This window comes from Chiloscyllium plagiosum, unplaced genomic scaffold, assembly GCF_037043375.1.
Source record: "Chiloscyllium plagiosum isolate Xiang-an unplaced genomic scaffold, Cpla_swu_hap1 HiC_scaffold_15, whole genome shotgun sequence".
Lineage (NCBI taxonomy): Eukaryota > Metazoa > Chordata > Chondrichthyes > Orectolobiformes > Hemiscylliidae > Chiloscyllium > Chiloscyllium plagiosum.
Window position 1 is genome coordinate 67,003,886 of NW_028270153.1, and position 25,952 is coordinate 67,029,837.

A 25,952-nucleotide genomic window follows, 5' to 3' on the forward strand; every position below is an offset into this window, starting at 1 on the left:
CCCATGGTGAACGCCTTACTGAAGTCCATATAGATCACATCTACCGCTCTACCCTCATCAATCTTCTTTCAATGTAAAGATGTTTGCACACTTGGCTATGTTAGTCAGAGTTTTGAGTGTAGGAGTTGTGATGCCATGTTATGGTAGTACAAGATCATCTATGAAGTAGTGTGTACAATTCTCGTTGCCCTGCTAGAGAAAGGATTTCATTAAACTGGACTAGGTGCAGAAAAGACTTATGAATCTTCCAGTTTTGGTAACATCCTTATATTATCAGCAAAGGCTGGATAGGCTTCTTCCCCAGCAGTGTAAGAGGCTGAGGGGTGACCTTTGATTGGGGTTATAAAATCATGAGGGGCATAAATGAAGTGAATAGGCCAGGTCTATCAAAAGTAGAGGGCATAGGGTTATTAGATTAGTGTAGAAATAGGCCCTTTGGCCCAACAAGTCCATACCGACCCTCCGAAGAGCAACCAACCCACACCCATTCCCTACATTTCCCCCATCACCAACACTACAGGCAGTTTAGCATAGCCAATTCACCTAACCTGCACATTTTTGGGCTGTGGGAGGAAACCAGAGCACCTGGAGGAAATCCACGCCGACACGGGGAGAATGTGCAAACTCGAGACTGACAGTTACCCAAGGCTGGAATCAAACCTGGGACCTGGTGCTGTGCCGCCATAAAGCCTACTGCACCTGGTATTCCCAGGCGGTCTCCCATCCAAGTACTAACCAGGCCTGAGTCTGCTTCACTTCCGCGATCAGACGTTTTCAGACTAGTATGGCCAGTGGTAAAAGATTTAAAAATATATTATCTGCCCTTCATCCCTTCAGAGCAGTGTTGAATTCTCAAGACATCCTTCTCCTGACTAAACCAGATCTAGCGATGTTTTCCTCTTGAAGCTGAAGGTGTCTGGCTGTGTTTTCTCCATCTTGACCTGGTATCATATGTAGAAAAGTCCAGGTAAGGGATCAGATTAGTTAACAAATGCTTTCCAATGACAAACTGTTCTTTTAATGCTTACTCTTACCATGACATTTTTAAAATCCAAATTCATTAAATATTCAACATGAAATCAATTTGAATCTGGGCAAAATCTTGTCACCAGTTGGATTCCTATTCAAGTCTAATCTCCCTGTCATGCTCCTCATGATTCAAACAAAAGGGGAGTGATGTGGACAAAATTCTAAAATTTAACCTAGGCAGTAGACGGAGGCCAGAATTACATATGGAGAGAACATGGTTACATCAGAGGCCTTAAAAGACCTAATTGTCAAATATGTGTAGGTTCAAATTACAATAGAATCCCATCTGTTTGCTTTGGTCAGAAATGCCTAATTATAGGTCTATGTTAGTTGATTAGTTTTAACTAGCTTTACAGTGGGTAGAGAAGTGTTACAAAAGACAGGTCCACAGGGCTTTGTGCAAAGCAGATGACCACACCTGTCTTCGGCTAAATATGTTATTACTACAAACAGCTGGCATTCAAAACACTATTAAAACTTTCAATGAAGTTTCTTTTAAACTATGAAATGGGTTACTTTTAAATGTAATGGGCAAATTCTGAATTATTTAAACAGAATCCAAGCAGCACAATAATCACTCAAAATTAATATTAGATTACAAGAAGGGAAGAGAGTTGGAATATCTTATTCAATGTGCTTTCGATGTCAGGTTGGCCAAGTGGCAGCAGTCACAAATGGGATTTCTGTTATCTATGATAATTAATACGGTCAGTAGATAACCAACAGCAGCATTTGATCCCCTAACAGGATTACCTGAACCACCTTTTGCTATGTTCACTTTATAAAAAGTAGACTCAGCTGTTCTTAAATGTTTTTAAAATTTGATTGATTTTCTAACAATGACTGGCAAGAACATTAAAGAAATGATACACTTCATCTTTGTCAAACACTGCCACTTCCACTGAGCACTCTGCACAGCGCACTGGATGATACATTTCTTCCTCACTGTTCTGTGGTGAGCCAGGCAAGATCTCTGCCGTTGGGCCTTTTACTTTTTTGTATTTGTTCCTTCGTTTGCGGTTTCTTGCCTCCTTGTATTTGAGAACTTCTCCTCTGTTAATAATACAATTCATCACAAACATAGCCCTATATTGCTCTTTGTACAATTCATGCCTGGAAATATAAAGGAGAACACAAAATTACACTGATGGACTCTGAGGTTTGAGCTAAACAAGTTGCATGTCAGATGCATGCCAGTTTGGAGCAGTGTAGGTGGGGTGGTGTCCCCACACAAATGATTCTTCCATTTCCAAATTTGCACTTGTGTGAGAGCTGATTTGCTGACGGTGAGCAGGAAATTAGGAATTAATGTAGTGGCAAATTTATTGTTTATCAAGCATCACAGCCTTCTCTTCACAAACAGAAGTTCCTTGTACTTCCGGACACTCTTTTGCCATCTCCACTGATATGGCCTCTGACCAACTGAATATTGCCAGCATTTCCTTTTTGTTTCTAATGTATTTAAATTGATGTGAAATATTTTAGGGCATGCGGAGGTCACAGGTCTTCCACTGTAAGTGAAGACCTTTAGGTTTTACGAAAGATAAACAGATGTAACATGCCTTTCTCTTATTATCTCCTATCCACAACAGTGAAAGAAACTGTGGCACGGATGTTGAACATCACATTATCAATACTTGCTTTGCAAATAAATTATGAACAGGGCCTTTTAACAGATGTTTATCTGCATATTTACAGGATCTAAATATCCACTCATCTGCCCGAAGGTACTAACTGTTGCTTGGGTAACAGATTCACACATTAATGCTGCTCCAGCTTTTCGTTAATGATACATTTGAGGCTGTGGGTAGATGGGAGCATCACTGCCGGCTCAGGCTAATCTCTTGTTATCCAAAAACATGCTGCAGCTTCTGTACACCAGTGAAGTGTGATAACTGTGGCTCGTCTTCCCTCCCTAGCCCAGTCCCAGAGTATCCTGACAGTGACCAAACTTATTAACTGGGAACGGAATCTGGAACATTTGACTAGCTTCAAGCTTGGCATCTGCACAGGAACTAATTGCTCATGCTGCTTACCGCTGACAGTCCAAGCACAGAGTTGTCATACACGATGGGCAGTTTAGAACAGCATCACTGGTTGGAACTGGCATTACTTTGGACTGGTTTGACTGGTTATAAAGCCCACGATACCTGCAAAGGAAGAATATTGGGAGTCAGATTTTATTAAATTCACCAATACATTCTATATTTCAGGAAATTTTAACCTCAGGTTTTCTTCACATCATGATCCAATTTGCTGCTTTCATTGTACCCAAAGTCATTAATCCAGTGTTTCTTCCAAATCATCTAGCTTCCTCCAAAGTAGTTACTGTTGTTCTTTCAAAAATTAAGTTTGCTAACGCAAGATCCTCAGCCCTTTTTGTACATTATGATCAGACCATGGTTTGAGACTAAAGTCAGAGCAGCAGGCTGTTTCAGAATTCACATCAGTCTCATGCTCAGAGAACATCTGCCACCAACTCATCAGTACATCCCTTCATTCAACACAAGCACACAGCAAAAGGTTCACTTACCCTCTCCTCTGCCTGTCAACCCAGGCCTGATCACGGTCATCTTGATCTGGATCATACAACAGCTCATCATTTGTCAGAACCTTCCGCCTCTTGTGTTTCTTCTTTGAATCACATTCTTCTGCAAGGATCAGGGCAATGTTTAGTGTTGAAGTGACAGCAAAAGAACTCTTGAATGGAAGGGAAAGTTAGGGGTCTCCCCTCACTCCAATCCTCTGACAATTTTTTTTTCTATTCTAAATCAGAAGTTTCGGTTCATATTTCTGCCATCAGACATAGGATGTGGGTGTCAACATCAAGACTTGTATTTATTGCCATTTTAGTTACCAGAGAATACTGTGGTATGTCTTTTTATTGTTTTGACATAACTGAGCTCAGTGGCTCTGGGAGATTCTTCAGAGCGTGTTCAAAATCAACCCTTTGTAGCTGTGACTTGTACGAGGTGCTGGCCAAATGGGCAAGCGTGACATTTTTTTTTAACTTCCTGATTTTTATATCTAATTCAAATTCTCAAACTATTGAGACTTTTTATATTTCATTTTATTATTAGCCAATACCTATACTAATATGCGGATAATGTCTCCCACACAGAGGTCAACTTTGGTGTATGAGAAATTCCTTCCCCTTCAATGCCCTCAAGCTCCATTAGGAAGGCTAAATGTGTAACTGTGGTGAAACGGTTAAAAATTATGTCCCAATACATGTGTGAATCTAACCGGAATGGAGGTGTTGCTTAGTCCCGTGTGAATCTTATTACACACCTCCCCGTGTGAATCTTCTTATCTGTATGTAACCAGAATGGAATGTGTTTTTTAGCCTTGCTCTGCTGTTCACATGAATGTTTATATCTGGAAAAGAGTATATCAGCTGGAAAAGTCTCCAGTTCGGTGAGTCTGCTCCGGGGTTACGTTTAACCGCCGATCGTGGGTTGTTGGCAACCGCTCTACGAGAACTGACGGCTCCCAGTTCCGGTAACATGTAGAGTGAGTATAAGCCAGACCCGTTGGTTGTGGCGACGCTGCGGGGAATAAAATGCCCATATTCTAGCAGACTCGCCTCTTGGTCGTTTGTTCTGTGTCAGACTACTCTCCTACGAACCTGACCTTGAGAATTTTTTAAAACAGTAACCTGTCAGTACCTTTGGCTACATGGTTCTTCTTGACCTAATTGTCCAGTTTCTGTTGAATCACTACTGTACGTTCTCTATGAGATGCAACTCATAGAAGCAGCGATTGCAAGGATAAGAGGGTACCTGTCTGCCAATTTCTGTTGTCTAACAAAAGTAGATTATCTGAAAGTTTGAAGAAAGGTTACAGTGGCTGGACTGCTTAACCAGTTAGGGACATGGAATTAGTGTTCTCAGGAAAGGCTTGGAATTAACTTCAGGACAAGGCAATCCCACCTTTCAACATCCTATACCAGCCGGCACAGTAGCTGCAGTGTCTACCATCTACAAAATACACAGCAGTAAGTCAGCAAAACCCCTTTGACAGGACCTTAGTGCTCAGGAATATGTATGTTAGGTGCATTAGTCAGGGGTAAACGTAGAGTAAATGGGTAAGGGGATATCCTTTTGGGTGGGTTACTCTTCGGAGGGTCAGTGTGGACTTGTTGGGCCAAATAGCCTGTTTCCACACTGTAGGGGGATTCTATGATCTTCTAAACTGTGACCTCTACCATCGAGAAGGACACCACCAACTTCAAGGACCCTTGTAAACCAGACATCATTTTGAAGTCAAATCTTACCATCGCCCTGCTGCCCAGTCAAAATCCTGGACCTCCCTTCCTAATAGCATGGTAGGTGTTGCTACACCAAACGAGCTACAGCTTTTCAAGAAAATGGCTCACCTCACAGGAAATTGAGGTGAGGCAATAAATATTAGCTTTGCCAACAAAATAACTCCTACGCAGAAGTAAATAGAGAACCACTGTTCACATTATGGGGATCAAAAGGGTAGGTAATTTCTCTAATTCCTTGCTACACATCAAATGTTCAGAGCAGCACTGGCAGTGGTAACAAAATAGCAGATAGAATCAACTCCCTGATTCAGACTCAATCCTTCAGCATCAACACACTGCATCTTGAAGAGGGACCTGACCCCACCCCCGCCGAGAAGCAGGAAACCGACTCTCTCCTCCAGCAGTTACAGACAGCCCTATTCAATTCTTAATACTAAGAGACAGAATTGAGGTTCTGGTTTTGCAGATAACTAAAGCGTCTGCAGGTGATCCTATTACTGTACTAGCAATTCAGAGGCCTGGGTGAAGGACCCCAGGACAGTACTGAGATTTATGCTGAGGTGACGTTCTCACCTACTAGCATCAACTTTAAAGGTGAGCCTAGCTCAATGTGACCAGCACAAACTGCAGTGTCAATTCAGTTGCTGGCCTTTAAATTAACTTTCGGGCAAGACTTCCAACCTCATTGATTGGGATTTGGAATGCACTGTCAGAGTGTGATGGAGACAGATTCAATCAAGATATTTTAAAGGGAATTACATCATTATTTGAACTAGAAGAATGTGCAGGGGTACATGGAGAAGATAGGTAAATGGCACTGAAACCACTCCTTCAGAAAGCCATCACAGACACAATGAGCTGAATGGTCTTCTTCTGATCCGTAACAATTCTTTGATTTTCCCCTATCTTTCGGAAGAGGATAACTCAAGGAATCCAAATAACATGCTCAAGTTTGCCTCAATCTATCTGCATGGACCAGAGGTCTAATTCATGCATAATATTTGGTCCTATAACAATGCTCACATTAGTAAGCAAGTAGGAAAGCAGAATGGGTGGAATCTTACTTTGATCATCTTCAGCCTCAGAGTCTGAGTCGAAGTAGACTTCATCATAGTACTGTGGTCCAGGAACAGCTCTGGAGCAACAACTTCCGATGCTTGAGGAAGCACCTAATGATGAAGAATGAGGATGATCAACTCTTCAATTAAAATTGCTTGTGTGTGAAAATTATACTCATTAAGGCATTAAGGATGAAACCCTGGCCACCATCAAACACTCTTGGGACAACAACAGCATGGGGTTAGATACAGAGTAATGCTCACTCTCCTCTTTTAAACTGAGAGTAAACCACAAGTAAAAGGTCCCCCAACACTGTCAGCATCAAACACTCTAAGGACAGATTTAGCATAAGGTTAGATACAGAATAAAGCTCCCTCTTTTAAAACAGAAAATAATTGCTCCAACTACTTTCAAACTTAAGGTAAAGCTTCCTGTACAGTCTCCATCAAACATTCCCAGAACAAGTCATCATAGGGTTAGATTAAAAAGTAATGTTATCTTCATTATCTGCATCAAAAACTTCCAGAACAGGTACAGGAAAGGGGCCAGGCATACAATAAAGTTCACTCTACTATTAAAATGAAGGAAAATTTTCCTCTACTCTTTCAAACTGAGAATAAAGCCACCTTTACACTCACTCAATCATCCCACAATCATTCCCAGGACAGTTACAGCATGGGGTCAGATACCAAATAAGACTGTTTTGGCACCACCCCAACAAACACTCCTCAGACAGGACACAAATGTGCATTCTTTTGTTATTCATTCACAGAATGTAGAGGTTGCGAGCAGGGCAAGCATTTATTTCCCATTCCTAAATTGTCACAGTTAAGAGTCAACCACAGTGTTCAGAGTCTGGACTCATGTGTAGGCCAGACCAGATGAGGATGGCTGTTTTCTTTCCTAAAGAACATCAGTGCATCAAGTGAGTTTTTCCAACAATTGACAATGGTTTAATGGTCATCATTAGGACTCTCAATTCCAGATTTTTATTGAATTCAAATTCCACCATTCTCCATGGTGCGATTCGAACTCAGGTCCCCAGAACATTACCTGGGTCTCTGGGTTTACAGTCCAGCAATAATATCACTAGGCTGTCACCTCATCTTATATAGACAGGAGCAATAAACAGCATTACAGAACTGCTCCTTCAGAAGGCCAGAAGACATGCTGGGCTGAATGGTCTCCTTCTGATCTCTAACAACCCTGTGATTGTCTCATGCCCTTCTGAAGAGGATAACTTACTGGGATGTGTTTCTTTGGAGCCAACAGTCTTTCTATATAATCCATAAGATAGTTACCTTCATTAAATAAAACAAAATGCTGGAGAAACTCAGGAAGTGGCAATATCTATGGACAGAGAAACAGAATTAACATCACGTCTAAAGTGACTCTTTTTCAGAATTATGTTAGCTTCATTACAAAGTAAAACTAACAGTGTGCACTTGCACTGACCTGTGAAGATTAGAAGTTTAATTAAAATTTAATATTTGAATTGTCCAAGTTAATGAATGCAGTTAATTTACATCATCAAATCACATGCAGTTGGGAATTGGCAGTTTTGTTTAAAAGAAACTGAGTTAGGAGATTGTTTTACATTTGCATCCATTAGTATGATCTAGAATTTGAAATTTACTGAATAGTCAAGGAAATCACCAAGTTTAGAGTTTAATTTTCTAAAATAAGACAAAGAAATGATACAAAATACATTTAATTTCAGGAGACACATTGAAAACCCTCTGAACACACCTTCAGCCGATAATTCCCAGCTCTTTTCAATAATTTTCATGGTGGAATCCAGTTCTGCTGCCATCTCTTTTTCAAATTCATCATCGCTGGACTCACTCTCTCCTGTTAAGTACTCCTTGATCAGTTTACGTTTACGTTCAGGCGTACCATGGAGAAGGATGTCCAACTCATCTTCAGAACTGGGAGGAACAAAATATATTCAAAGCTTCCAAATTAAGGCCTATCCATACTCAAAATATACGAAAGGAACAAATACACTGTACAGAACCCAGAAACTTATTCTACCAATTCTGGAAATATCTGATAATTGGCAATCTTAGTCAAAAAAATGATTAGAAATAGTAAGACATGTCAATACCAACCAATCTCAGAAATTGTGGTGGTAGTGAGCTGTCTTCTTAAACCACTGGAGTCAACACGCTACAGATAAACCTTCTATTAGGAAATGAGTTCCAGGATTTTGAACCTATAACAAAAAGTGAAGGAATGATGATGATCTAGTTTTGTTGGGTTTAGAAGTAAGGGTGCCATCCTGCAGTTATACAAGCCTTGGTGAGATTACAGCTGAAATAGTGTGTGCAGTTTTGATCTCGCTAATTAAAAAAAAAAGAGGATATACCTGCATTTGAAGGAATACACCAAGAGTTCACTCAACTGAGATTTATGAGGAATTGGTTCCACAGGGCTTGCATTCATAGAATTTGGTGTCTGATCGACACAATTTTAACACAGCGGTTAGATTAGATGTAGGGATGTTGTTGCGTCAGCCTCAGGATAAAGGCTATGTTACTGTGACTTGGTTACTGAGTATGTTCAAGAACAAGACTGTATTTTGAGATATTAAAGGCATCGAGAGACATGGAGAAAAAAAAGTGAAATGATGTTGAGACAGAGGATCAACTGTGATTATATTAATGATGGAAGGGGAAATGGCCCACTCCTACTCTAAAATTTGATCCAAGTTCCAAGTCAGGATGGTGTGTGGCTTGGAAGGGAACTTGCTGGTGGTGTGGAACCCAATCGTCTGCTCTCTTTGTCCCTCTACATGGTAGATCTTGGAACTCAGAAGTTGTCAAAGGAGCTTGGATGAGATGCAGCATTGTATTTTGGCAACAAATGCTTATATTAGTGAATGGGATGCTGATTAAATTGGGTTCTTTGTCTGATGGTGTCGGAACTGCACTCATTGAGGCAAGTGGGGAGTTTCCTGACATGTATCTTGTAGGTTTTCAGGGTGTCAGATGATAATTAATTGCTTTGGACCTGCTTTTGTAGCCACAATATTACATCTGGACTCATAGCTGAAGCAGTAATGCAAAGGTTAGAACAAACAGTCTTATCACAAATTCAACCTAAACTCTGGGTCAGATATGTTGATGAGACCTTTGTAATCATTAAAAACACAGAAATAGAGAAAACACACCGGATCATCAACGCCACACTAACAGGAATCCGATTTATGAGAGAAGAAGAAAAGGACAACCAACTCCCATTCCTAGACGTGAGGGTACAGAGAACACCGAACGGAGAATTCACCACAAAGGTATACAGGAAAGCCACACACACAGACCAAGTCCTGAACTATGAAAGCAACCACCCAACACACACAAACGAAGTTGCATCAAGACACTATTCAAAAGAGCCACAACACATTGCAGCACACCAGAACTGCAAAAAGAGGAAGAGGAACACCTGTACAAGGTATTCGCCAAAAACAGATACCCGCGCAATTTCATCAACAGATGCCTAAGAGAAAGACAACAGAATGAGGACACGCCACAACCCAAAGGACTAGCCACACTACCATACATCAGGAGCATTTCAGAACTGACAGCCAGACTACTGCGACCACTAGGACTTATAACAACACACAAACCAACAGCCACCCTCAGACAACAACTCACCAGAACGAAGGACCCGATACCCAGCATGAGCAAAACTAATGAAGTATACAAGGACTGCACAAAACACTATATAGGACAAACAGGAAGACAGCTAACGATCCGCATCCATGAACATCAACTAGCCACGAAACGCCACGACCAGCTATCCTTAGTAGCCACACACGCAGATGACAAGCAACATGAATTCGACTGGAACAACACTACCATTATAGGGCAAGCCAAACAAAGAACAGCCAGGGAATTCCTAGAAGCATGGCACTCATCCACAAACTCCATCAACAAACACATCGACCTGAACCCAATATAGCGGCCACTACAGCGGACAGCTGAAACTGACAACCGGAAGCGGCAGGGACAGGCCACTATAAATGCCGGAGGAAACACCACAGAAGCGCTTCACAGGAGGCTCCCAAGCACTGAGGATGTCACCTAGACAGGGGACGAAACGTCTGCAACACAAATTCCCAGCTCGGCGAACAGAACCACAACAATGAGCACCCGAGCTACAAATCTTCTCACAAACTTTAAAAACAATATTTTTCTGGTCTTGCTGCAACTTGGCATGGACTGCTTCAGTACCCAAGTAGTCGCAAATGGTGCTGAACATTATTCACTTATGACGACACATCCTCAATTCTGACCTTATGATGAGGGAAGGTCATTGATTAAGCAACTGAAGATGGCTGGGCCAGCGATACTACTCCTGGTGTAGAGCTGACTGACCTCCAACCATTTTCCTTTTACTAGGTATGACTCCAACCAGTGCACAGCTTCATCCCATTTCTTATTGACTCCAGTTTTTGATGCCAGACTCAGTTAAAGGTTGTTTTGATGTCAAAAGCCACCACTTTGTGGAATTTAGCTGTTTTGTCAATGTTTGGACCAAGGTTGTGGGCCAGACAAACTTGGGATGTTTGTATACCAATCTTTGAAAGTGGCCAGAAAAGCAGTGTGTGATGTTAAAAGCAAATTAGATCCTTGATTATTTTCACAGGAATAAAGAACAAAAGGACTTTATGCTGAACCTTTATAAAGCACCCATTAGGCAGGAAACAGTGGGCACGTTTCGACACCACTCTTCAGGAAGGACGTTAAAACCTTAGAGCAGTGGTGGAGATTTTCAGGAGTAGTTCCAAGGATGAGGGACTTTAGTTACATGGCCAGATTGGGGAGTTGTAAATTCTCTCCACAGTGTTTAAGGGAGGTTTTCAAATTCAAGGATTTTGAAAAGTGGAAATACATAGAAGCTATTTTTGGCAGGAAGGTCAACTTTAAAAATGAAGAATCAGAGATAACAAGTAATTTCCTTCCCCCAAGGCACAGTAATTGCATGGAGGCCACTGGAAGAAGTTTCAATGATAATTTTCCAAAAGTGTTAAGTTCTTTTTATCTACAGTCCTTACACACTTGATGCAACTGCAACACACCACCTTCTGTGAACAAGCAACCAAATTTATGAAGCGCAGTACAGTACAAGCTTTGTAGGAACTCTGAACACACCTTGCCATGCTTGTGAGGAGCGTCCAGGGTCTCTCCCTGAACAAAGGAAACACTCCTTCCTTTATACAAAATCTTTACATCACAGTTAGTAATGCCCACAAGACAAACACAGTCACTCCCTCACAGTCACCTGCCACTCAAGATATATTGCAGTGACCACCTCACCTCCAGAAAAAATGTAATGCAAATCATCCCTTAAATGTTCAGATCTGGTGTGAATTGTATTTTTATTGTAACTACAGGGAGTAGTCAGCATTCCAACTATACATGTTCGTATTGGGGGATCCAAGATGGCGGCGACCCAGCAAGTCTGAGTCTATAGTGCTCCTCCCAAGACTTGGGTAAAGTGGGTCACCCACCCCCACCACACTCACCAAATCATTTATAATAGCTGTTTAATTTAATTAGTTGCTTAGTACTAAATTTAAACAATCTAACATTTAGTAAAAATGACCAAAGGGAAGGGAGCCCGCAGTTCTCAGCAAGCAGGAACCCCTCCCCCACCCTCTCCAGCTGCAGCAGAAGCGTCCACAGCTGTCCCGGGGGACTTACCTACAGGGGCAAGCCTTGTGGAAATGATCTCCAAATGGATGCGAAGATCTACGCTTTTATTGAAGAATCCCGAAATTGATGGGACTCACTCTCGGCCGCGCTGCAAAAGCACGACCGAGACATCCAGGAAATCGAGCGCCGAGTTGGAGGGGCGGAGCTAAAGGCCGCGACCTCCGAAACCACAGCTTAATCGGCCGTGGATCAGGTCCGGACTCTCGAACAGCGAGTCCGGACCTTAGAGAATTACATTGACGACCTCGATAATCGAGGTCGTCGAAAAAATATTCGTTTGCTGGGCCTTCCCGAACGGGAAGAGGAAGGCCAGCTTACAGTGTTCCTCCAGCAGTGGCTGCCACAGCTTTTAAATCTGGAAGCTGGATCAGGCCAGGTCAGGGTGGAATGCGCCCGGTCCTGTTCCGGCTGCAGAGCTATAGGGAGAGGCAGATAATCCTAGAAGCCTCTAGAAATCTTGGAAAAGACCCCCAAGCTATGATCTATAAAGGATCCAAGATCATGTTATTCCAGGACTTTTCCCCAGTTCTGGCCCGAAAGAGGAAGGCATTCGACGAGGCAAAGAAGCGTTTAAGGGACTTAAATATTCAGTACTCCTTACGCTACCCAGCGACGCTACGCTTTAACCATGAAGGATCTGTGTATAACTTCGGATCGCCAGAAAAGGCTAAGGAATTCTTGGACTCTCTTAGATAAACTGTAAGAGATCATGGATGTTGGTTTGCCTTTCCCCCCCTTTGGTTTATATTTCACCCCCCCTTTTTTTCTTACCTTACTGTTTAATATTATCATGGGGGGTGGGGAGAGGGATTTGATTTTCTCCCCCCCCTTGGGGTTGTTTTTTATTATATATATAAGCCGGGGGGTTTGGTTAATGTTGGTGGGGGGAGGTGGTTACCTTATTCTATTTTACCTCTGTCTTTAGGAGCAGGGTTGTTTCTCCCTTGTTATTTTGTATTATTATATTTAATTATTACTTGTTGAGGTTGTAATTTATAGTTATATGTTTATATATGATATTAACATTACCAAATATATCTAGGTGTTGGTGTGGGTGGGGGTAGGGTGCTCACTGTTAACTGTAGCTTTGTATTATTTCTGAATTCTCCTCATTTTATTGAGGAGCGCCTGAGTCAAGGGTGGGGCATTGGTTGGGAGAGGATATGATGGACTTTTGGAAAGGAAGTGACACCCCCTGGGAACAAGGGGGGAAATCTCCACTTAAATACGTTTTTTTTATTATTTAGAAATAGTTTTTTATTATACTGTTGTGAGTGTATTAGAGAGCCTTTATTTTTGTAAATTTTATATGCTCTATGCTCGGGATGTTCTGTATAGTGTTTCTCCACACCCCCCCACCCCTAGTGGTTTCGGATTTGCCCGGATGATTATGGTTGATCACCTGGAATGTCAAGGGGAGTAATTCGCCAGTTAAAAGGAAGAAAATATTATCAAATCTTAAGAAAGAAAGAGTTGATATAGCTCTCCTACAGGAGACACACCTGCTGGATAAAGAACACTTGAAATTACGACAGGGTGGATTTGATCAGGCCTTTTTTTTTCTTTTAGCTCAAAAAGCAGGGGAGTTGTTATTCTTATTCGGAAGAATTTCCCTTTCAAAATCCTAAATCAGATAAAAGACGAATCTGGACGATATATTTTGATTAAAGCCCTTTTAAATGGAGAGGAATATGGGATTTTAAATTTGTACTGCCCCCCGGCACACCCCTTTAAATTTATAACGGAAGCTTTTTCAAAATTGATGGCTTTTGGTGCCCGTCATACAATTATAGGGGGAGATTTTAATTGTATTATGGATCCGGAAATAGATAGGATTCCCAAGAGTATTGCAGGAGTATCTCCCAGATCTAGACAAGTGGTGGATCTGAACAAAGAATTAAGATTAGTAGATGTGTGGAGATGTCTTCATCCACAGGGCAGAGATTTTTCTTTCTACTCCAATCCACATAAATGCCATACCAGAATTGATATGATTTTTGCCCCCTCGATTTTTAAAAATTCCATATCATCCTGTAAAATAGGTAGTATAGCAATTTCCGACCACGCTGCTGTATATATGGAAACTAAGGCGAGGAACAATGAGACATCCCCTCGGTATTGGTGTATGGATCCCTTCCTAATGAAAGATAGTAAATTTGTAAGGTACTTCTCTCAAGAATTTAAAAGTTTTTTAGAAATTAATTCAGGTACGGCTAGCAACCCGTCAATGATGTGGGAGACCATCAAAGCTTACACGCGAGGTTTGATCATCTCCTACTCAGCGAGCCAGAAAAAATTGAAGGGAGAACAACAGCGTCTGCTTGAAGCTCGCTTAAAAGCAGCTGAAACAGCATACACTGATAGACCTTCTATTATTAAATTGCAAAGGATTATGGCTCTTAGGACAGCTCTAAACACTACACTTACTCAAACGGCTAAGAGGGAAATATTATTTGCAAAACAAAGGTTATATGAATATGGCGACAAACCAGGTAGATACTTAGCATTTCTTGCAAAGATAAAGAAGGCCCCTCAGACTATTACATCTATCAAGGAAAGTGCGGGTATTCTGCCTCATGATCATAAAAAGATTAATGCGATCTTTAGAGAATTTTATTCTGAGTTATATAAATCACAGGATTGTGAAGATAGGACTAGGAGGATGCAGTCATTTTTAAAAAATTTGACCTTTCCGGGCCTAACTCCGGAACAGGTATCAGTCCTAAATGCTCCTCTAACAGTCCAAGAAATACTTGATGCAATCAGGCAACTTCAGAGCGGTAAGACGCCGGGCCCAGATGGTTTTCAAGCTGAATTCTATGAAGAATTTACAGAAATATTGGCTGGTCCACTTATGGACATGTATAACTATGCATACAGTCAGGGCTGTCCCCCGCCTTCGCTGAAAGAGGCAAATATCTCTCTTATCCTTAAAAAAGGAAAGGATCCAGAAGATTGTACGTCATACAGACCAATATCCTTGCTAAATGTAGATTTTAAAATCCTCTCTAAAACGTTAGCATTGAGACTAGAAAGGGTACTGCCACATATTATAAAGGAGGATCAGATGGGGTTTATTAAGGGCCGTAGATCATCCAATAATATTAGAAGGGTTTTGAATATGATTCAGCCTGTCATCAGGGAAAGATACCAGGAGTAGTAGTCTCATTAGACGCGGAAAAGGCATTTGATAGGGTTGAATGGTCATATTTGTTTTACACATTGGAGGGGTTTGGTGTTGGACAGGTGTTTACCAAATGGGTCTCAACATTGTATAGTGATCCCAAAGCAGTTGTGGTTACCAATGGATTAGGTTCGGATAGCTTCAGTATGGGTAGGGGCTGCCGTCAGGGATGTCCTCTCTCGCATTGTTATTTACGCTAATAATTGAACCACGACAGAAGCTATCCGAGCTGATCCTAATATAACGGCCCCGAGGATTGGTACAGGTAAACATAAAATTACCCTTTATGCAGATGATGTTCTTCTATTCCTCAGTAATCCTCTGATGTCCGTACCTCGCCTAATTCAAGTTATTAATACATTTAGCGCATTCTCAGGCTATAAAATTAAATTTTTCAAAATCGGAGGCTATGCCAATGGGTGGCCTTGCTATGATACCCCACTTAGTGGACGGATCCCTTTTTCCCTTTCGTTGGTCCCTGGAGGGCTTCTTATATTTAGGCATTTTTATTACCCCAGTATTTGGTCAGTTGTATAAGGCTAACTTTGTGCATTTACTGGAAAGGATAACTTACAATGTGCAAACAGGCCCTTCAGCCCAACAAGTCCACACCGACCCGCCGAAGCACACCCACCCAGACCCATTCCCCTGCACCTAACACTATGGGCAATTTAGCATGGCCAATTCACCCTAACCTGCACATCTTTGGACTGTGGGAGGAAACCGGAGCACCCGGAGGAAACCCACGCAGACACGGGGAGAACATGCAAACTCCACACAGTCAGTCGCCCGAGGCAGGAATTGAACCCGGGTCCCTGGCGCTGTGAGGCAGCAGTGCTAACCACTGAGCCACCGTGCCGCCCTCCAGGACCTCCAGCGATGGGAAGGCCTTCCAATTTCCTGGTTGGGTAGAATAGCACTAATTAAAATGAATGTCCTGCCCCGTCTCCTATACCCTATGAGAATGCTTCCGGTGATGCTGCCGAGGATGGCTCTATGTAAATTATATGGCTGGCTGGGTTCCTTTATCTGGAATCATAGACGGTCCCTCATTAAGCTGAAGAAGCTACAGCTTCCACAGACAAGGGGAGGATTGGACTTCCCAAATTTTAGGAAATATCAGTTAAGTTCCCTATTAAGTTACATAGCTGATTGATTGTGGATCAGACAAGACCCAATCTGGTTGGACATCGAGGCCTCTCAAGTAAAATACCCACTTATTAACCTTTTATTCTCAGACAAGAGGAAAATCATTACAGATCACTGTAAAAACCCTATAATACTAAACACAATTAAGGCTTGGAATATAATGCGGCAAAATGAGGGTAATTCACATAAAACATCCACCTATGCACCGATAGTGGGAGCATGGGGATTCCAACCGGGGTTTACAGATCCAACTTTTAAACTCTGGAGATCCAGGGGTATCTCATGTCTAGGGGACCTATTTAAGGATGGGGTCCTGATGTCTTTTGAACAGCTGCGTCAGAAATTCGGATTACCTAATGGAGACCTCTTTCGATGCTTCCAATTTCGAGACTATATACAGAAGAAGACTACGTTATTAGATAGTCTTTATAAATCTGATAGAGAATGTAGTGTCCTACGACCAGTGAGGGTATCTTCTGTCAGTACTATTTATCATTTACAACATGATGAAGTATTGGGAGATATGGATAATCTGCTTAAAACATGGGATCAGGATTTGGGACTAGAAATCTCTATAGAAACATGGAATGATATTTGGGAAAACGCTAGAAGAATTACTATCTGTAACAGAACCCAGGCTATCCAGCTGAAGATACTTCATAGGGCCCATATAGCACCGGTTCGATTGGCAACATTTAAGGCAGGAGCATCTCCAATGTGTCCCAAATGTAAAATAGAGGTGGGCACTCTTGTACATTGCCTATGGATCTGTCATAAGATCCGTAGATATTGGACTAAAGTAGCAAGTACCCTGACAGAAATTTTAGGAATGGAAATTAAAGTAGACCTCGTATCTCTCCTTTTGGGCTTTTCGAACTTATCCTCCCTGGACATGTACAGGAAGAGACTATTTTCTATTCTCTCTTTCTATACAAGGAAAAATATTTTGGTGAACTGGGTGGCTGAGGGCCCCCCTGGACTTCCAAATTGGCACAGATTAATTATGGAATGTATTCCCCTTGACTTCCTTACAAATATGGTGCACCGAAAGACCGAATTATTTTATAAAATATGGCAGCCCTTCTTGAATTACATAAATACAGATATTTCGGCTATCCTAACAAGGGCTTTTATTTAATTGAGATTACAAACCTGGCTGGTCCGGGGCCCCTTGGGAGAGGATTCCCGCACGAATACAGGTTTTATTACATTTGATGTTAACACATTCCGAGCATGTAAGAGACTTAAATATACACTCTGGTTAGTTGTAGGTTAGATTAGTAGACAGTTGAGATTTTTTTCTTTTTCGGTATTTTTTTTTGTTAAATTTTGGCTATTGTATATTTGATTTAATTGTATATCAATGTTTGTATTTGAGAGTTTTGTTTATTTTTGTAAACTTGTAAAAATGTTAAATTTCTAATAAAAATATCTATATAAAAAAAATAAATGTTCGTATTGAGTTCTGAGTAGGGGATGAAAATGTAAATCATCCCTGAATGGCAAGGGATGGGAATGTAAACCACCCACGTTCCACCTACAAGACAAAGACACACCACCCTACCCTCGAGGCATTCATTTTGTTGCCGGTCAGCAGAGCAAACTAACTCCTTCATATTGCAAAGGGAACTAGATAACAATTCCAAAAAAATTCCAGTGTATACAGGGTCATACATTTATTATCCTTCCTTATGGAAGAACAGGTGAATGCAATAAACCAGAGAAAAGGAGTATATGACCCTCGAGCCTGCTGACCCATTCAATATGATTATGACTTACTTTCTACTCAAGCTTACTTTCTATCCACTACCCATAATGCTGGACTCAGATCAAAATTCAGTCTACCCTAGCCTGAAATACATTCAGTTTCCCAATCTCAACTTCACAGAAGCAAAAATATAGGAATAGCCAATTCAGCCTGCAAATTTACTCCACCATTCAATATAATCATAGCCAATCATCTAAGTCAGTACCTTGTTCCCACTTCTTGTACTCTTTAAGCCTATGAACTATACCTACATCTGCCTTGAAAAGTTTTAAATGTTTTGGTCTTAACTGTTTCCTGAGAAGTCCAAAGACTCACCACCCTCTCTGGTTGGTTTGGGAACTGTACTGTCTCAGATCGCAAGACCCCACAATGGATAGTGAGGACAGCTGAGATGATCATCAGGTCTCTCTCTTCCCTATATTACAGACAGACATTTACACCACATGTTGCATCTGAAAGGCTAAGAGCATTGTGGAAGAACCCACACACCCCTCACTCAAACTCTTCTCTCTCCTGCCATCGGCAGAAGATACTGGAACATTCAGTCTCTCACGGCCAGAGTGTGTAACAGCTTCTTTCCCATAGCCATCAGGCTCCTTAACACAGTATGATAGGACTCTTTCCCATCTGAAATTCTTTGCATGACTTTGAATTGCTGCTAGAAACATGTGTATTATTTATCATTCTTCCATTACACTGTAACTTGTGTGATTTGCATTTCTGGTGCACTTTATGCAGTGTATGATTGTGTAGCTCGTGCTGTCCATGTAGCACCTTCGGTCCTGGAGGAACTCTGTCTCGCATTTCCTGTATCAGATGTATATGGTAGAAATGACAAATAAAAACGTTACTCTGCTCTCTGGATGAAGGCATTCCTTCTTGTCTGCCCTAAACAGCCTACCTGCACCCTTAACCAATGACTCCCCAGTCATCAAGAATACCCTTCCTGCATCTGCCCTGTATAATACTGTTAGACTTTAATATTCTTCTATGACATACCCCTTATTCTTCTAAATTTCAGTGAACATACTCCAAACTGATCCAGTCTCTCCTTGCCATCAATCCTGCCATCCCAAGAATTAATAAGCCTCCTTTGCACCCCTCAACAGTCAAAACATCCCTTCCTCAGATAAGGAGATTAAAACTGCATATAAATATTCTTGGTGCAGTCTTACCAATGACTTGTACAATGGCAGCAAGACATTTCTGCTCCTGTACTTGACTCTACTTGCAATGATGGAGGAGAAAGTGAGGACTCTGCAGATGCTGGAAAACCACAGCCAGTCAGGCAGCATATGAGGAGCAGGAGAATTGATGTTTTGAACATAAGCCCTTCATCTACTTTTCCTGTTTTTGCTGCCAAACGGATAACTTATTGATCCACATTCTACTGCATTTGCCTACTTCACTTGTCCAAACCATAAAGCTTCTCTGCATGCTCCTCTCATCATACTCTCCAGTACCCCCATAAACTTGGAGGTTTGATAGTTTCCTCTCTAAAATCATTAATATATATTGTAAATAGATTGAGTGATCATCCCACAAACAAGTCCTGGTGAACTTTTTGTTGCACACTTTCTATGGCAATAAAATCTTTCCTGAGATAAGGAGTCCAAAACTGCACACAGTGCTCCAGGTTTGGTCTAACCACATTCTTACAAAATTAAAACAAGTCCTTACTACTCCAGCACTCCCATACATTTCATTAGCCTTGCTAATATGGTGATGCATCAACACGTTAGCTTTCACTGACTTATCAACAAGGATTCCTAGGTCTCTTTGTAAATCTACACTTTTCAACCTCTTACCATTTAAGAAATACTGTACACATCTGTTACTCCTACTAAAATGGAAAACCTCACATTTTTCCACATTATATTCCACCTGCCACATTGAGCCCATTCACTAAACTTGTGCAAATCCTCCTGAAGCCATTTCATACTAAACACTAACTTTGTACCATCTTTAAATTGGAACTATTAACTTTGATCACCAATTCTACATCATTGATATATATATATTGTGAACTGGGGTCCAAATATCGATTCTTCTCGACTATTCACATTGCCAATATGAGAATGACTTATTTACTCATCAGCTATTTTCTGTCTGTTAATCATTAATCTATGCTAGTAGGTTACCTTCCATCCCAAGTGCTTTACCTTTTCTAACCAGCCTAATGCACAACCAGATGCAAGGCCAACAGATCCATAGTTCACTGTTTTCACTCTTACTCCCTTAAATACTGGGACAACATCTAGAATCAAAAGTTTGGAAGATTTGGATGCGAGCATAAGAGGTACAGTTAGTAAGTTTGCAGATGACACCAAAATTGGAGGTGTAGTGGACAGCGAAGAGGCTTACCTCAGATTACAACAGGATCTGGACCAGATGGGCCAATGGGCTGAGAAGTGGCAGATGGAGTTTAATTTAGATAAATGTGAGGTGCTGCATTTTGGGAAAGCAAATCTTAGCAGGACGTATACACTTAATGGTAAGGTCCTAGGGAGTGTTGCTGAACAAAGAGACCTTGGAGTGCAGGTTCACCCGGGTCTGTGTTTAGTTTCAAGCCAGTTGTTACATTTCTATGTTTTCTCAACTCCGGCCGGAAGTTACCTTGACCTGAGGTGATAGTCTGTTGTTCACAAATGTTACCAGTCCGACCATTTCAGAGTTCCCGTGTCTGCAGTAATTTTGCTCGGGATTCGCTCCCTCACCCTCACCCTCACCCCCCCTCTCGGCTCCCATCCCCTCTCGGCTCCCATCCCCCCTCCCCTCTCCCCTCACCCCCCCTCTCGGCTCCCATCCCCTTCCCTTCCCTCCCCTCTCCCATCCCCCCTCCCCTCCCCTCTCGCCTCCCCTCCCCTCGGCTCCCCCCCTTCCCTCTGAAAGCAGACTGCCCACGATAACCCCTGAAGCCTGTTAGCCCAGACTCCCTGCGGCCGTCCTCGCTTCGGGAGACCCCAGCCTTCAGGGCCTCCCCCGGGAAGCGGCCTTCCCCATCACGCACCTGGAACTCAGATCCTCCTGGTCACTCGGCTCCTCCACCAGGTACGGGTCATCCTGCTCCTGAACGTTCATGTCTGGAGCCCGAGGCTGGGCCTACTCCTCTCCGAGGCCTCACTCCAATCCGGGTTATTGATGCTGCCGTTAGACCCCCTGGCTACACGTCACTAATCCGCGACGCAAGAGCTACTGGTGGCGCCGACATATTACGTAAGAACAGACATTCCTGCCCGGATGTTCCGCCCCTCGCGCCCCGCCCCTTCTCGGCCGGCCCGAGCACAGCCTGCGGTCCCGGTCCCGGTCCCGGTCCCATCCGGACCCCGTCTTCTATTATAAGGGCTTTTGCCTGAAACGTCACCTCTCCTGCTCCTCGGATGCTGCCTCACCTGCTGCGCTTTCCCAGCAACACACTCTTAACTCTCATCCTGCCCGGACCCCGCCTCCTGCCCGGACCCCGCCTCCTGCCCTGACCCCGCCTCCTGCCCTGACCCCGCCTCCTGCCCTGGCCCCGCCTCCTGCCCGGACCCCGCCTCCTGCCCTGACCCCGCCTCCTGCCCTGACCCCGCCTCCTGCCCTGGCCCCGCCTCCTGCCCTGACCCCGCCTCCTGCCCTGACCCCGCCTCCTGCCCTGGCCCCGCCTCCTGCCCTGACCCCGCCTCCTGCCCTGACCCCGCCTCCTGCCCTGGCCCCGCCTCCTGCCCTGACCCCGCCTCCTGCCCTGACCCCGCCTCCTGCCCTGACCCCGCCTCCTGCCCTGACCCCGCCTGTTGAGATGCACCGGGGGAAGAGGTAAACTATCAGAATATGTTGTTTCAGGAGGCAGTCTTTGTAATTCAGGTTTAATTTGTGGTGCAGGGACAAATGGGTGTAACTGTAAGAGAAGTTGCTCAGATTGCCCTCATTTAACACTCCCTTCACTGACATCCCATCATTTTATTGTTTTTTGCGCTGGCACGTCACCTGTCACTGTTCCGACATTGGCCTTCCGCATTGTCACCTGATTATGCCACTACGTAATCATGCACCTTATGATGCATTTCATGTCATTCTGCTCAGGTGTTTCGTCATTTGTCAAGGGAACCAGATTTGAAAGAGTGAAAGAGAAACACAGAGAAAAAAGACAGAGAAACCCAGAGTTGAAAGGGAGAAAGAGAGACAGGATACAGATGGAGAGAGAATTAATATGAGCTACAAACACCCATTGGTATTGAGCATGGTAGAATAGGAAGAACAGCACCTCATCTTTTGCTTTGTCTGTATACAACTTTCAGGACGTAACACTCCTCCGTTTTGGTTGCATTGCCACCTCCCCTCCGAGCTTCTGTATCTTGATTGTGTTGATTTGCTGTCAGATAGGAAACTTGTTGGCATTTAGGAAACAAAGATTAGGAATGGATAGGTCTTTCTCCAAGGAACAGGCAGTGACTGGTGGGGTGCTTGGATCTCAGCTATTCACAGCATATATTAATGATTTAGATAATGGAACTAAATATAATATTTCCGGGTTTACAAATGACACAAATTTGGGTGGTGGAATGAGCTGTGTGGTGGATGCAGAGATGTTTTAGTGTGGTTCGGACAAGTTGAGTGAGTGGGCAGGTACATGGCAGATAATGTACAATGCAGATAATGAGGTTACCTACTTTGATGGAAAAGTAGGAAGAGAGATCATTCGGGATGGCAGGATTCAAATACAGATACCCAGATCATTACGTGGGTCTGTGGATTAGTAGTCTATTGATGAAATCACTAGGCCATCACCTTCCCATAGTGAGATGATTTGAGTATAGGAGCTGAGATACCTTGCTGCAATTGTACAGGGCCTTGGTGAAACTACACCTGGAGTATTGTGTGCAGTTTTAATCTCCTTTTCTGAGGAAGGATGTTCTGGCTGTGGAGAGAGTACCATTAATGTTTACTGGACTGATTCCTGAAATTATGGAGAGAGACTGGACCAATTAAGATTATATTTACTGGAGTTTAAAAGAATGGTGGTGGAATAGGATGTGGGATCTCATAGAAAACTATAAAATTAAAATAAGACTAGACAGAGTAAATGAAGGAAGGGTGCTCCTGATGACTAAAGAATCAGGAAAATTGGATCCCAGTTTAAGGATAAATGGTAGTTCATTTAGAACTGAAATGAGGAAGAATTTGTTCATGCAGATAGTAGTGGGTGGGCCTGTGGAAATTCTCTGTTACAGGAAGCAGCTGAGGCCAAAAAAACTGAATATTTTCAAGAAGTTAGATACAATTCTTGGGGTTAAAGGAATCTTTTCATATGAAAAACCCTCGCAGTAAAAAAGAAAGAAGACGATCCAGGAAGATCCTCAGCTGGAAGAAGAAAGTCACAGAAGATGACAGTGGCTGTGTGGTTTTGAAATTAAGTTGATATAATTCTAATAAGTATCTTATTGGAACAGCATATTGTTCTAGAATTGAGGCAGATAAAAAGCAGTTATGAGAATTGTGAATAGTTGTTTAATGTTCACTTTTAAAGATAAAAAATAAACTGATGTTATTTTCTTTAAATAGTGGAATTTGTGAGTTCTCTGTCACTCATTTTTTTAACAGATTAAGAAGTGAGGTGAGTTTTTCTGGGTATTTGGTTTAATTAACAGAGGGGTTCACCTCTGTGTCGTAACAGTTTGGGGGCTTGGGTCTGAGATTTGGACAGATTTAACCAGATTTGGGGTACAATAGGTCTCAACAGATTTAAACACTTGACTATTAGTATCCTAGATCTTAAATAAAACGTAGGTGTTTAATTTCGGTTATATGTGATTGGTTAAATTAAAAGCAAGGGAAATGCCTCTTAACATTGCCAAAGAGGTTCTGGAGTTTGAAGATGCTTCCCAAATTTGCCAAGAAAGTTTAGAAAGGGAGAGGAAGGATATACTTTTAGAATTAGCAAACAGGTTAGAATTGGGTTTAACCAGGGACAAAAGAAAAGCTGAAATTGTAATGGAGTTGATCAAGCACTTAGGTGTATCAGAGAAACAGCCAAGTGCAGTAGAGTTAGAAAAACCTAAATTGCAATTGAGGTAAGTGGAGTTGGAGGAAAAAGAAAGGGAAAGAAGAGCCATGTTAGAGGAAAAAGAAAGGGAGAGAAGGTTCTTATCTGAGCAAACAGAGAGAGAAGAAACAGAAAAGGAGAGAGAATTTGACCTTCAGAAGTTACAAATTAGTCAGGAAAGTCAAATCAACAGGAGATGAAGAGTGAAGGTAGTGACATATACAACTATGTTAAAACTCTGCCACATTTTGATGAGAAAGATCTTGAAGTCTTAATATCATTTGAAAAGTTGGCTAGGCAGATGGAGTGGGCAGAGAACTTGTGGGTAATGCTAGTTCAGACCAAGCTGGTAGGCAGACCTAGTGAGATATTTGCAAGTGCTGTCAGATGAGAGATCAAGCGATTGTGCAGAAGTCAAAAACGCTATTTTGAGTGCTTAAGAATTGGTACCAGAAGCTTATAGACAGCAGTTCAGAGACATAAAGAAGGAAACAGATCAGACTTATGTGCGGTTCGAAAGAATTAAACATAGTAATTTTGAAAGATGGGTGCAGGCATTAAAAATAGATAAAACCTATGAGGCTCTAAGAAAAATCATTCTGCTGGAAGAGTTTAAAAACTCACTTCCAGAGATGATAAGAATTCATGTGGGTGAACAGAAAGTTCAAGAAGTGAGAAGTGTGGCTGAGATAAATTTAACTTCCAGCAGGAATTTCAACCTGTGAGGGACAGACATTGGTAGACTGGGAGATCCTTCAGTATAAAACAAAGAGTAGATCACGCTGGGAATAGTTTACCACAGGTCAAAGAAGAAGCCCAAGAGGGTGGAAAGGAGGTGAAAGGCCTCAGGTGTTCTCACTGTAATGGAGTGGGACACAGAAAATTACAGTGCCAAGTGCTTTCAGAAGGGTGCTGGGAAAAGCTGGTTTTCAGAAGGGTGCTGGGAAAAGATGTTTTCATTGTCAGAAGTTGGGACACACAAGACCAAAAGTGCTGGACATTGAAGAAAGGCATTGTGGGAAAAGATGTGGTAAAAGAGACTAAGCCTTTGGCATCAGTGAAAGTAGTAAAGGAAACCCCAAGAAAAGTCAAGCTTCAGGAGAGTGCGCAGCCTAGACAGGGGCTGAGTACTGAGTTAGTGCCTGATCTCTATAAAGACTTCACCTCTGTGGGTAAAGTTAACTCAGGAAGAACAGAGGGAAAAGGGAAAGCAATTACAATTTTGAGAGATATAGGAGCTAATCAGTCTCTAATAGTAAGAGATGAACATATTTATGCTCTTTCTGACATGTTACTCGAGAGGGTGATAATTTGTAGAGTAGATGGACAGAAATTTAGCATTCCCCTGTGTAAGATGAGGGTGCAGAGCCAAAACAAGACTGGGGAAGTAACAATGGGAGTGATTGATAGAATGTCAGTTCCAGGAATACAATTTGTTCTGTATTCAAACGATTTAGCAGGATCCGAGGTGGGAGTGATGCCCCTTGTTATAGAGAAGCCAAAGGAAGACCAGGGAACTGAGGAGTTAAAAGACAAATACCGTGGAATTTTTCCACGCTATGTAGTAACAAGATCCCACGGTCATGAGTCACAGCAAGAAGCAAAAACTAAAGAGAAAGATGAAGGAGTTGAGGTTGAGTTAGCTGTCACCCCATTTGATGTAATGGTGCAGGAAAAAACTGAACAGGCAGAGGGTCAGACAGAAGGGTTTAGCCCTGAAAGACTAAACAACAGAACTTGGATTTACAGCAGAA

General features: G+C 42.3%; 1 protein-coding gene across 1 annotated transcript; it reads right to left on the minus strand.

Moving 5' to 3' along the window:
* Positions 1-995: 995 nt before the first annotated feature.
* Positions 996-21,352, minus strand: eapp (e2f-associated phosphoprotein). The gene is made up of 6 exons (XM_043710112.2): positions 21,187-21,352; positions 8,108-8,286; positions 6,364-6,468; positions 3,563-3,680; positions 3,066-3,179; positions 996-2,142 (listed from the first exon to the last, which is right to left on the minus strand). Exons 1-6 carry the CDS (start codon positions 21,255-21,257, stop codon positions 1,863-1,865), a joined length of 867 nt encoding a protein of 288 aa, XP_043566047.1. The 5' UTR covers positions 21,258-21,352; the 3' UTR covers positions 996-1,862.
* Positions 21,353-25,952: the final 4,600 nt, after the last annotated feature.